At 38.2% G+C, this 14186-nt stretch overlaps 1 protein-coding gene across 24 annotated transcripts in view; it reads right to left on the bottom strand.

Moving 5' to 3' along the window:
* The window catches only part of LOC119155073 (activity dependent neuroprotector homeobox), a 33140-nt gene that overhangs the window by 11219 nt on the left and 7735 nt on the right, over positions 1-14186 (bottom strand). For 9 of the 24 annotated variants that reach the window (XM_037403238.1, XM_037403247.1, XM_037403243.1 and 6 more), the window contains 3 exons: positions 11194-12855; positions 9796-9841; positions 8254-8560 (listed from right to left, as the gene is read on the bottom strand). In XM_037403238.1, the coding sequence (XP_037259135.1) occupies positions 8254-8560; positions 9796-9834 (346 nt within the window). In that variant the 5' untranslated portion in view covers positions 9835-9841; positions 11194-12855. Of the gene's footprint in view, positions 1-8253; positions 8561-9795; positions 9842-11132; positions 11152-11193; positions 12856-14186 lie in introns of those variants that run through there. The other 15 variants (XM_037403257.1, XM_037403256.1, XM_037403249.1 and 12 more) reach the window with 12 other exon arrangements.

Genomic DNA, 14186 nt, shown 5'->3' with positions numbered 1-14186 from the left:
ATGAAGACCAGAAAAAGTACATTTACGTATTTCAGGGCAATACTACCATTAGTTTAGTTACTTCAAAAAACAGAACTAAAATCTCTTTGACCAAAGATATTTGAAGATTGCAATTTTGCTTCAATTGCAAAACCAATGTCTAATACAGCTTAAAGTTCAGCCAGGTCCATTTTAAAGACAACAGTAATTGAAAATATTTAACAACAGGGCTGAGCATCGGCAATGCCAATTTTGTGAAGTATTAGTAACAAATTAGTTTAAAAGATGGTAAAGTCTAATGGGAAAAAAATACTGTTGCCTAAGAATTTCAATTCCTAACTAGCCTATTGATTAATGCAAATGGTTTATCACAGTTGTGTCCTATTTGCAATTTCCAAGTCATACCATTTTCTCTATTTTTGATCTGTAGTTGAAGTAGTAAGTGAAGCTTAACAGTCCCAGATGGAAAAAGCAACTCCAACCTGCAGTTTCTTCTTCTAGGCCAGTCACTATGAAATAGCTTTCAATGCTGAGCCCACTGTCACTTTTTTCATGACTTAAAACAGATCTGACTTGTGTGATACTAGAACTGCATTAATAGGAAAAAAAAAAAATACCACAAAGTGGATTTAGATCCTTGAACACAGATCACAAATTGGAAAGAAAATATACTTCCTTAACATTCTATTCCCTCTATTCCCTAAACAGGATTTGAAAGTATGGCTCTGAACACGGAGTTACAATAAAGTAACACAAGTTTGCTTTCAAAGCAAGCAAGATTTTTTTTTTTTAAAACTCAAGAACATCCATCTATTAAAAGTCCTTGCTGCTGCAGTTCGTAGAGCCAGAGTGAAAAATATTAATGCAGCCAAGAAATTAATCATGGCTCCACTAATTCCTTTTCTCTAAAGGCAACTGAATAAGCTTTGCTCTCTGTGTTGCGTTGGTTCACTATTGCTTCTAGTAGCTTCTTCGTAGCTACCGGTATACTCAGTTTTTTCATCAAAAATTACATGAAGCAGCCTAGTCAAGTATGTTCAGGATCTGAATGAGTATGTTCAAGTGAACTTCAAATCCAAGGAGATAATGTCCTACTAAGTTTATTCCAGAATAACCTGTTATTAATATCAACTGTAGAAACATCAATGCATGAAAACATTACATTTTAAAGCTTTTAGCAAGCTGTCCTGTTTTCTTCAAAACCAAAGCCCCCATTTAAAAAATATACTCATTTTACTTGAAAAGAAACAATTTTTTTTTTCTTATAAAGTGAGTCAGTACAGCATTTGTCTTTAGGCAATAATCACTTGTAAACTTGAAAGCCAGCCACAAGTCTCAAAATAATGCTTATTATGAAATAGCTTATTTTAGTACAAAATGCCACTAACAACTTCTTTGCCAAAACAATCAAATGCTTTCTTTTAGTTACCGTGTCTAATATACCTAGACGTGCCAAATATACCATGACATATATAAACTCTAAGTGATCAAGAAAGTGATTTAGGACTGTCTGAAAACAAGATCCTTATTCTTCCTGCACCACCTTCTTTCCTTTGCCCTTTTGCCTGCCTCACACTCAACACTTTAAGACATGAAATTATCAAGATCCTCCTACCACAACACATTGGAATAGAGGATATTAGGTCTTCACATCTGAAAACAGAAGAACAACCTTACTTTGCAAATTCTGCTTGAGAGCTGAATCCAGCTCACCTAATCTTAACACCCCCCCCCCCCCCATCCTTAAGCAAATACAGTTCATTTTATTTAGGAAGTTTCTGGACCATTTAATCATTAGGGGAGAGCCAGATACAGTCTGATATTAGAGTCTGTGACTACAAAAAGAGCTTTTAGCATCTCCATTCATTTAATAGTAAATAGAACTAAGTAAACAGAAACAAGTAACTCGAACTGTAATTGCAATATACACAACACACTGCTGGCACATCCCTGAATGGGGCTATTAGGAGTTGGAATTAAGAAGCATCTCAAATCACCATGTAGACATTAATGCTATTCTTGAAATGAGGTATATCCTTTATCTGACCAAAGTTTGTTTAAGCAAGGACACCTGGAACATCTCTTCTTCACAGCCAGGGCTGACTCTTACAGCTCTGAAGCTGTGATCAAAGTAATTATTTTAACAGAACACAATGCCAAGGAGTGCAGCATCCAGTACTGACAAAACCCACTAGTGCTTTCACCTGGCACTGAAGCTACCACTACATCCAGCAACCCCCACAGCAAAGGATGCCCGTAATAAAGGGCCAGAGATCAACTCTATCTTCTATAAAATAGGAGAAGCAGCATTAAACTCTTTTTCTACTGAAATGCCCAAAGTGAACCATCTTAAATACACTGCATTTCAGCGGAGACTAGGAGGAACAACTTTACACAGCTATCAGTTATCCATTCCTGACCGTTGAAGTGCTACTTACCTAATATTATAGGCTCAAGACAACTTCTGAGATCTCAAAGTAGCTTTCGAAAGAAGCTCATCAGCATTTTATTTTTAAATAAAGTAGGAATTAACTTATCCTAAGATGATACCGCTCAGTCAATGACAATTCCAGCCCAGGATTCTACTTACCAGGACATTCTGTCCTTCCATGTATTCTGTTCTATATTAGCCAAGGCATAAATAAGTTTTATTATTTTCCTGTATGGTTCTACTCTATCCTATTCACTCCTGCACAAGTGCTAGATATTTCATTAAATCATCATAGACTGGTTTGGGTTGGAAGGGACCCTAAAGATCACTGGGTTCGAACCCCCAGCCATGGGCAGGGACACCTTCCGCTAGACCAGTTGCTCCCAGCCCCATCCAGCCTGGCCTTGAGCACTTCCAGGGACGGGGCAGCCACAGCTACTCTGGGCAGCCTGTTCTAGTGCCTCACCCCCCCCCCCATATTTAATATATTATAGACCTTTTCTTTGTATGGGAATGTGCATCTGTACACACATTCACAGAAAAATAAGTCAAGATGACCACATATGTTCAGCAAAAATAATTCTACAGATAAACCTGAACATTTTTTTTATCTTCACTATAATAGCAATAATGAGATCTGCCTCTTAAGTCAGCCAGTTATTTTCAAATTCATGATTCCACACAGTAAGAATTAAGTTTGTGTCTGCCCTTCTGTTTCCTACTTCTAGACTTGGGTCCCACCTACAAATACGCTGGGAAGCCCTTGTTCTTACGTTGAGTACGCATCAATCTATACTTCAGTGCTGGGCGGACAGAATAAATGATTATCTAAAACCAAGACCAACAATCTCCTTGCTAGAAGTATCCACACAGTATCTTCAAGTGCCTAAGGAAATGGGTTACTAATTTACAAGAAAATCTGAAAACAGACTGACTCAATGAGATGATCTCAACTCATCTTTGGTGTGCTGTACACAGGGTATGACTGTACTCATCACAAAATAACGGTAAAGCAAGCAGACTAATATAAGAAATATTTGGAACCTTCTTTTGCTCTGTATTTATGCAGTACCTAGCATAAAGGTCTAGTCTGCAGCCAGGTACTGATTCCTAGAGTAATTCAGTAGCCTAATCTAGAAAAGACAAGCTTATATAAGAGCAGAACATCATTACTAAATTAGGAGCACTGCACTTCAGTTTTCATTTCATAGTCACATTTTGGAGATGCAAAGACCTATTTTAGACAAACTTCATGCAGTCCTATTTCACTGCTATGGGTAACGGCCACTATGCACAACATGAACAAAAAGCTAGGACAAGTTTCCTATCACACACGTGATAACAAAAAGGCCTGAATGAAGCACTTCCAGACCTCCATCCAAAAATCTCAAGGGGAACAGGAGGGAAGGTTTTGTGAAAAAGCAAGGAGTATCCACAGGGTAAGCAGACACACAGGAGTTAATAGGCTTCACAAAACTCAATACCGTGTACCAAGTGTGTACGTGGTATCGTGCTTGGCAGAACTGAAGCACTGTCTTTGGCTTTCAACAGGCTCAAAGAGTCCCAGGAAGAATTTAATCTCAAGCACAGTTCCAACTTGTGCATCTTACTACCTCAAAATCAGGGGACAAAATGACTGCAAAGACTTCTGTAGTTTGAGAAGTCTACAGGAACCAGCAGGTCAGTTCACTCGACAGAATCACATCCTGAAACGGGAATGGGCCAGGACATAATACAGGCTGACTGATATAAATTAATAATTATATCCACATTTTAGGAGGCAAGAGTTGCCAAGAGAGGCAACAACATTATCCCTCATTTGTTAAAAATCAAAGTTGTCTTCAGTGTTTTCAAACAACTCGGGCTCACTGCTGTAGAAAAATGGGACCTCACTTCAAGGTTAGTATTGCTCCACCACAAATGGCTTTTCTCTGTCTACTCAATTTTCTAATTTTGTTAGCCATAGCTGGTAAAAGAAAATACTAGTAGAGGATTAAATTGTGACACCTTGAAATGCTCTCCGAAGCATTAGTATGAAAAAAATTAGGGAAAACCACAATTTCTGCTTAGTTTTAGCAACTTAACACTGCAAATATCTATGACACAGGAAATCAAGACTTTAATTTTTATAGCATGACAGAAGAGCAGAAAGGAAACAAGGTCTAGGCCAAAAATTAACCACTGCAGAGTCAGAGAAGTTTCGACAACCCCCAAATTCTTCAATGTATCGCTTTTTTTAAAAAAAAAACAGATATAGTATTTAGGTTAAGACTTGCAGTGACTTTCAACTCCAAATTACCTCTTCACCAACTTGCTACTCTTACTAGGATGTCAAATTCCAGATGGAAACAGTTGCAGTCAGTATTAAAAAAAACCATCCAGAACCTGCCGTCTGACAAATCCTCCTGTTACGTTACTCCAAGTGATTTTTAAACCACCTTTAGCATTTAATAAAAATAAATTATCCTCACTGCACCAGCTTCAAGCACTTCAAGTTAACATGGCCATGCAGTTCAGCCCTCTAACACATCAGTTACCAAGGGACTGGAACCACCTAGAAACTGAGTCAAAAGATGAGAAAACAAAAACAGGTTACTGTGCCATTATTTGGAAAATTAATTAATGGAGAATACAATATTGCATGCCTGTTTTAAAGTTCTATATTGCAACAGTTAACATTTTCTTATGCTACGTATTTTTCTCAAACGGTCCTCCCTTATGAAGGACATACTGATCTCATACACGGCACACGGTACTCACAACGTGACCACTGTGAGCCTGCAGGAAGGTGTATGCCCAGGAGAAAGAGGGTAAGGAACACAAGAGGGAAAAACAGCAAAACCCCCCTATCAGTCAAATTATCACAGGTGGTAAAAAAAAGAGAAAGCTTCCACCTGTCTTTAGACCCCAAAAGCTGTTTCTATTTTAGCATAACTAAAATCTTAATTCTCCAGTGGGTCTTTTGTATTTTGCACCTCATCAAAAGGTAGCCTTGCCACCTTTGATACCAGCAGATAACAGATGTTAAGACTGCTTCGGCTCTGCCCACTTCATCTAGAACTATGAAACAGAGGATCTTCCAGTGTACAGCTTTGAAGGACCCACAAGGTAACAATGCTATTCTGATTCTGGGAAAGATGCATCAGTTTCAGAGCAAGACAGTCTTTTTCTCTCAACTACAATCTTGAGCAAATATGACAAATCTGCCTCATCATGTTATATTCATTTTTGGACAACATTATTCAAAGTGCTTACTATGCCTGTTTCATGTTTGAGCTTTGTTACAGTTCTAACAAGCAGCAAGTGTAATACATTCCTAATGTCAGTGTCTCATTAGTAAGATGGTGGTTTTCATCCAGAAATAGCTTAAAGACCTAAAGAAATAATCTGGAGGAAAATCTTGCTGTGTAAAGGAGCCAAGACAGCACCAGTCTAGGTCGTCTTCTCCTTATGCTTAACTGAGTTACACCATCTCTCAACCACCACACTCTCAGTTTGTAGAAAGCCTTCTATGACAAGCAAGTGCAGAATTGTAGGCAATCCTAAACGTTTCACTGAGGAAGACTTCTTCGCTCAACAAGGTCTATAAAGAGCATCACTGTGAAATGGCAAGTAAAAAACAGTTATGGAATCCCCAAAAGCTATACACAAACCCCCCTAGTCCACTTCATTCTTATCTGAGCATCTCAAAGCTGTACAAGTAGGCCCTTGTACAAGTAGGTACCCTAATGCTCTTTACAATGGCCACTGATTCTTCTGAAATACCTGTCCGCTGGCGGAGCCAAGCCAGTGGAATACATGATTTTTTAAATTTAATTTTTTTTTTTATATACACAAGTATGATGTCAATATTGCTGATGACGCTAGAGGAATAATCAGAAAGTTACTATCTGGCTATTCCATTTATTTCCTTTGGAAATTTTATGAATGTAGTTCTAAGTTTATCTAAGTTCACAGAGCTAAGAATAGTTAGAAAAAGCAGTCAATCAACAAAAGGAAAACTACAAAATTAAACTTTCCTAGTGAGTACTGAGTGAAAACTGGGAATGAAGAAGAAAGAAAAACATTACACAAATAAAAACGAGGCTCCTGGAAACATTTTTTTTTTTTTTTTATATGCATTTATCAATTTTCTTGACACACAATCTTTTTACCACCTCATGATTCCCAGACCTATAATGAAAACCTCACAGGAACATAGAGGTGAAAAGCTGGTAATTCATTTTGAGAGCATTTGCCCCTCACAATGAAATATAGTTACTCATATTAAGCAACATTTACCCTTCACCCTACCCCTTAAACACTGTAGAGGGGTTTTTTTGTGGCTCAGTTGAAAGGATCAGCACTAAAAAAAAAAAAAAAAAAGCTTGATGCATATTCAGTATGTTGACCATTTTGGTTTTGTTGATTAATAAAATTATTCAGCCACATTACACACAGTACACAGGCACATAGCAGTTATTAATTGCACAACTCTTTGTTAGTGCGGCTATGTCTTTCTAGGCTGCCTCATCTTAACTGATCAGTCAAAAAGGGGTGCCAAAACACTTTTATGGAGTAAAAAAAAAAAAAGCATGGATCTTTAATCCTAAACCAAACATGTTAAACACAGAAAATCCAAAAGACGCAGACAATTGAATCCGTTTCTCATTTCCAGACATCTAGTTCTTTACTACCGTTTAGAAGAGGCACTATTTCACCAAAGATTAAGTGCAACAGCCCCTTCTCCCCAACGTTTACTGTGAACACCCTGCAGGCAAAGAAGCCCAGTCTTCCAAGAAGGGCTGTGACATCTCCAGCTGTAAAGAGGGCAGCAAACTATCATCATGTGTGCAGAACCACCACCCATTTTACTCTAAGGGCTCAAATTTCTCAGTCCCACTAGAAGGACTTCCAAAGGACTTGACTCTCATCCAGTATAAATCCACTGCAGGTCTGTAGCCTACAACTAATGTTTTAGGGCTACTGCAGAAAAAAGAAATTATAGCTCCAGATAAAAAAATCCTATATAAAGTTTAATAAAAATGCAACTTTAGGAGTCTTCCTACTGTAATGTAAATACCTACTTTTTGTTAGATTTGATGCCAAGGTGTTGGCTGAATTTATCAAATCAATTGTGATGCCAACTGATTTGATGCCAACACCTTAGATCGAATGACACAGAAATCCTGAATGACACAGTGGATCTCAAACTGACTGCTTTCTAAAAACATTCTGTGAAATTTACACTTCCATACAACTTTTGTTAAAAGATTCACCTCCAAATAAGACTGGGGATCCAATTACAACTATCTCTTGGGCACGTTATTAAAAAGAATAACATAAAACATCAGTTTTACCTTTTTTATGAACACATTTGGTTGACCCTTCCTTCCCTAATGCTCTCATTTATTCACATTACTCCTTAGGACTGTGAAAACCTGAACTTTTTGGTGATCTGAAACACAGTTATTATCAGCTGTATTGATGGAAAAAGTATTCACTGCGAACATGTGTGCAGAACAGACAATTTTATAAGCAATGTGTAAACCCAGCCTTTTCTATCCCATTGTGACTTTGAGTTTGTATACATCTATACTCAGATCAATCTTGTCTTATTAAAATAATTAGCTCTGTAAGAACTATAGTTCATTAAAGGAGATTTCCTATAAATTTGAAACTAAATGATACCGATATTTTCTGTTATTTCTGCACATGCTTATAAAATGGAACTGTTCTTAATCTCTTTCCCCCTCTCCCCCTCATCATCCCTCTGCTGCTTCAAAAGGTCCATCCTTTCGTCATTCTCTCCCCCTCTCCTCCTCATCCTTTCTTTGCTGGTTCTTGGCCTTCTTGGTCCTTACCTCGCTCATTTTCCCTCTTCTCATCTTCCCTGCGCCAATTCATAGCGTCCACATTCTTTCGTCGTTCTCTCTCATCCTGTCTCCACCGCTTCTTGATATCTTTGTCCTTAACTTGCTCATTTTCTCTCCTCTTCTCATCATCCCTGTGCCATTTTATTGTTTCTGCATTTTTCTGCGGCTCCACGCTTCTTTTGAGATAGTCTTGTCGCCTCCTCCTCTTTTTTAACATATCCCTTTCCCTGGCACGAGCCTGCTTTTCTTTCTGGGAAAGAAAAGCTTTACGGGGCATCATGAGCTGCTGCTGTACCTGTAATAATATTGTATCCATGGAATAATATACTATACATGCACTCAGTCGCACCAACAACTTTCATTTGGAGCTGAATACTTCAAATACTGAGCCAAGGTAATTTACTGCTTCTTCTCTTTCCTTCATAACCCTCTGCTAGCTCCATATTAAATAATGACAGGCAAGTTGCTATATTCAGCTCCAGGCACAACACCTAGCTGGCACCTCTGCAGCTGGCGCACAACCAGCGTTGAAAAGTCAACCCCCTAAGATCCCAGGCCTAAGCAGGATGATTTCTTTCCCCTCCCCCTTGCAACTCCTCCCACAGATATTTTTTTTAGCAGCCACTTGGCATGGCTGCGCCCAGTTGAAGGAACAGGCTGATGGGAGTTGTGAAGGAAACTTGCGAATGTTCAGACCTCAGTTTCTTCTCTTATTGGACATCTACGTTTAATGAAACTTAAAGGTGCTTATTTATCTGTTCAGACCTCCATCTCTACCAAATTTGGTTGAAAATGGCCAGCTTTTTTCTTAGCTGGGAGGAGGCAGGGAGGATTAGGAGACAAGCCACAATCTGAAAAATTGTATAAGCTTTGTTTCCTTGGGAAACCCGGCCAAAACATTTAACTGCAGTTAGTAAGTCCTGACTCATCTACTCAGACTTCCTCCAAGTATGTTATGTCTTGCTATTCACAAGAACAAAGGAAAAGAGAATGTGACTGTTTACTTGGGAGGTTTTGCCGACAGCATTCCTGATGAGTGGGGCTTTTTGGTTTTGTTGTTTTGTGGCTGGTTTTATTTGGGGAGGGTGGGTGGGTGGGGTTTTTTTGTTTGTTGGTTTGGGTTTTTTTGATTTTAAGAGGTGTCAAGGAAGACTACCTTTTACAAATTGGTTTACTTTCGGTCATTTCTCTGTAGCTACCCAACACATTCGCATCTTTGAATTTACTGGCGTTAATATCTGCAATTTTGAAATCATGGAAAACAAAACAGACCACAGAAAGAACTTATACTAATATCCTTTAAATAGTCTTCTGTACACATTGAGCAACATTTCAGAAATGTCAAACATTGCAGTTGTGGCCCAGGTTTGGGGTTTTTTTTTTAGTTGGTTTTTGAATTTTTGTTTAGAAGAGAGTTTTGCAGAGGTCTACTAAAAATGAAAACTGCAGAAAGGACAAAATTACTAAATTAGAATACTTAAGCAAAGCCTAAAACAAAATGAAACAAATGTACTTTTAAAGTTTAGCTACCTTATGGAAAGCACTTGTTCCCAGCATGCAATACTCCATCTTTTTCCTACAGAAAAAGCAATGTTTCAAACCCTTATTCTAAAAGCTGTTCCTTTTTCCTATACAATATACCGCCCCACATACTTAAACCCACTACTCTAGTCCATTGCCTTTGTTAGGTATGTATTATGATCCCATAGTTTTCATTCCAATAATTCAAACCCACATTTCTTAATATCCATAATAATACTAAAAGGGAAGGGCTACAGCAGAGTGAAACAGCACAATCAAAAAAATGCATGCAGTTTGGTAACAAGTTAGTGCATAAAATTCAGATTACGCTAAAAATTACTTCATTAAAGTGTGTAGGATAGCTCTCTACGAGACAGCCTCGTTTTAAATATTAAATATTTCTCAGTAACAGTTACCATTAAAATCAGAAAGCAATGAGAATCCAGGATCAACATCATCAGTGCAACCCAGACACTGTAGATCTTTAAAATAGTTTTAATTTCTCTATTGGCTGTGTGCCAGCACTACAATATTGTTGTTTACTAGAGCAAACTTAACTTTTTAAACTTACATTATCCTTATAATTTTAATCAGTAACCTGATTTTATTCCAATAACAACAGCATTAATAAAATTTAAGTAAATCATATTTCATGCAAATGATTCTCCCACCCACCTCCCCATGAAGCCAAGTACCAACATTTAAAATCTGTCATTTTTTAAAAGCTCTTTTGGGACTAATTGTTATATTTTCTTTCATCTGTTTTTTTTTGTTTTATTGGGTAGTTTTTTTCCCCCTCTGGCTTTATCTTTTCATTGTTAACAACAGTATTCCTCCCTCCCCTCCCTTTATACATATCCCAGCCTACTTTGACAGACCAATTTATAGACAAATGATAGAAAATATAATGAAAAACTTTTCAGTTTAATTTCAAGAATTAAATGTATCAATTGAGATTCAAATAAGAAATGTCAGATTCCAAGAAATAACTTAAAGGGACATCCAACTTAATTACGTATCTTTGAGCTTCCATATCACAAGTTATAGGTTCTTCCCCAGTTTCAGCATGAGAGATTAATGCAGGAAGTCTTGTCATTTCTCTTGTAGCCAAAATAATCTTTCACTTTTTCCTCTGTTGGTTTTAATAAACCAAAAAAGGGGGAAAATTTATTTAACCAGGAAATTAATTAATATGTAGTGGAGCTGCCAGACTGATTGAGCTCAAAGCCACCCCCCCACCCCCCCAGTTTTTCTAGAATTCAAGTTGGTGTTCCTTTAAGTTCAGTATGTCCAAACGTCAGAAGTAAACAGTCAGAATTATCCTTTCAACTATTTTTTGCCCATACCTTGCCAAATGAAAATCTTAACTCTTCCCAATCTATTCAGTACGTATTATGAGGCATTTACCTCCAAAATTAATGGTGCTTGGGCGTCTCAGACTCATTGGACAAGTTTCATGCAAAAGCCTCCAAAAATAATTCTCCTTCCAGAACGCCCACCTCAGGGATTATATTACACCTACTGTGTGAGGCCAAAGCCCGGACATAGAAGAAGGATCATATCCTGCTGTACAAAACAAAGTGTTAAAGACAAGAGATAAGAAATGTAATAAGGGCAATCTTACATTTATAACGTACGTTTCATTGCGAAGGACTCCAAAGCTAATTATAAACCACATTTACGGTACCTTTACTGACATGGAGCTACTGTAGCATGCACTCCAGCAAGTTAACAGTGCTGCAGGAAGTTTTAGCAGGTTTGTGGCTTAAACAACAGATTCCGCTGGGTGATGCTACCTGAGGAATATTTTAATGCTCAGATTTCAATTAAGTTACCCAATTCAGAAATCCAGCAGGATACACAGACAAAAGCTCCTATTCATACTTCATATAACCTTTTGACTGAAGTGGTAAGGCCCTTAATTTACACCTCATCTGAGCTATTAGTAACCAGCAGCATAGCTGCACCCTGTATAGATGAGGTACACTTAGTGAAATATCAACAGCACTTCTTTGTAGAGATAATTTTTCCTAGAAGGTTTCCATACAAACACAGTCCCACCTTAAATTACAAGACTATGGGAGATCAAACAGGTGACATGGCCATCAGCCACAGCCCCAGGGACATACATTCATTTGGGAAGCATTCAGATTAAAATTTTCAGTTGCAGTGCTGCTAGTAGGAGGATGTGAAGCAAACCCTTTTGGGTAATGGCATGTAAATGATTATGCTTCTGTAGGAAGACTGATACCTCTTCAACTCACATCACCCATGAGCAGAAACTCAGTCTTGAACAGACTGGAAACACAAGATATAACATTAGTATCAAGAATTCTGGCACATCCAAATCTGAAGTTTATGAAAGCAAAATTTGTTGAGTCATTTATAATTACCTCTCCAAGTAATAAGGGGGTTTACTGTTTCAAATTGTCAGATTTCAATCTCTGTTGATTAATCAGACAGAACTTCCACAACTTAAAACTACACATTGTTTTTCTTCAGCGAGGATGGTTTCAACAGAAGGTATTAAAATGTTCTAAGAAGTTCAGCAAGAGAAAATGATTAAAATATTTCACACTGAGGCAAAACTGAACACTGCATATGCTTTAGTAAGAAATGGCTACTGGTCTTCAAATGGATGATGGGTTATTTTGTTTCATACAGGATTATTTTCTAACTAGAAAGTAGAATTTGCGCCCCTGTGCCTCTATCAAGTCCAAATTACCTCTCTCCCACTGAATCCTCATTGCAGAAAGCACATTTCTGGATAAGCACCAATCAGCCTTGAGAGCAGACCAGTGAAAATTAGTGTATCAGCCTGGAGATATGAATACTGAGCACAGGGAAGTACTTCATCCCATACTGGGCCTCCTGAGGACTGAGTATCATTTCCCTGCATTGTGTTGCTGACAAGAATCACCAAGCATCTGGCATTTTTCTGACTTTATATAATCCAAAAATCTTTTATTGTAGCTCTTATTTTGCTAGTAGTTTAAGTTGAAGAAGTTCTTGGTTTACATATAACTGCGCAACATAGCATATATCAGAGCTGACAGCAGCTGCATGTTCCTGCACAAAATGAAACAAGATTGTTAGTTTCTCAGTACTGTGCTTTTTATCTCCCTATTCCAACCGCATTTAAAACAAGGCCTACTTTTAACAATTTGCCCAGCTAACTGCATTTAATAGCATGCTCTAAAAAGCCAGCCACGAAACAGATTTGCAAGGAAGGCTGTCAGCACAACACTGAATGAAAACTCTTAAAATACAAGAAAAATACGCAAGAAAATGAAGCTATGGTTCCCACAGCAATAGAAAAGCAGCCTCCTCACATATGCAGGTTAAATGATGCTAGATAGCATGATTGTGTATAATATTCTATATTCACTTGAGGACAATGATGGCCTGTCCCTGCAGCAAGGCAGAGGCTGGGACTCTGGGACCTGAAAATTCCAGGACAGCTGAGCAAGGCTGACGTAGTCAGGAAGCAGAAATGTACCTCAGGGAAGTGTAAGCATATAAAAAACACCAGGAGCAGAAACATCAGGGAGAGAGAGAAGTCGGAAGAGCTGAAAACTACCAAAGACTTCCTTGAGAAGGTAAGAGTTGCAGTTAGGTATCTCCCCTCCCTGCACTGAATGAATGAAGAGTCTACTCCCATCTACCCCTGGTGGAAATTAAACATTTTCTCTTTCTTTGGTTGAACTCTTCTCTCTCCTCTTTATTTAAGCATTTTCTGGCCTGGTTTTCAGAGGGCTGTGCACCCACATCTCCTGTGAAGGTAATGAGATTTGCAGTTGTAACAGCACATCTGAAATGCCAGACAACTAAGGGCTCATTTTTCAAATCCGCTATAATCCTAGGATGGAGGCTGTTTTGTAACAGCACGCACTCTATTCTCATGGCAACATTTTAAACAGAGAGCACCTCCTCAGCCTTATCAGCTCAACCATCTGCAGCACCAAGCTTCTGCCCATGTAACATGATGGTCTTCAGCTAACTTCTAGCAAATACCTCTCAACCTCCATCTAGATAATTCTGCTTGCACAGCTGCCAAGGTGGACACAGCACTTAAATTCAACCTTAAGCTAGCACATCAGCAAGCACAAGCCCCCATGCCGTTTCACTTGTTTCTATATCCATGGTCCTTTAAGTTGTGTCTATATCCAAAGCAGGACTAGGCACATTAAAAATGTATAAAGTGACCAGAAAAGCTGTAACAATCTGTCTGGAAAAAAAACGACACATTGTTTTAAAACTAAGATTACTGGAACTAAAGGAAATCAACGAATATATTTTACTATGGGGTCACGGCATTGTAAAGCTTTTGCAGCACTGTGCACATGAACTCCAACTCCTCACAATCAAATAGTCGATTCCTTAAAAGTCCTTTTGTCAAA

The sequence above is a fragment of the Falco rusticolus genome, chromosome 10 (assembly GCF_015220075.1).
Source record: "Falco rusticolus isolate bFalRus1 chromosome 10, bFalRus1.pri, whole genome shotgun sequence".
Taxonomy (NCBI): Eukaryota; Metazoa; Chordata; class Aves; order Falconiformes; family Falconidae; genus Falco; species Falco rusticolus.
This window is presented reverse-complemented; position numbering and strand designations above follow the sequence as displayed.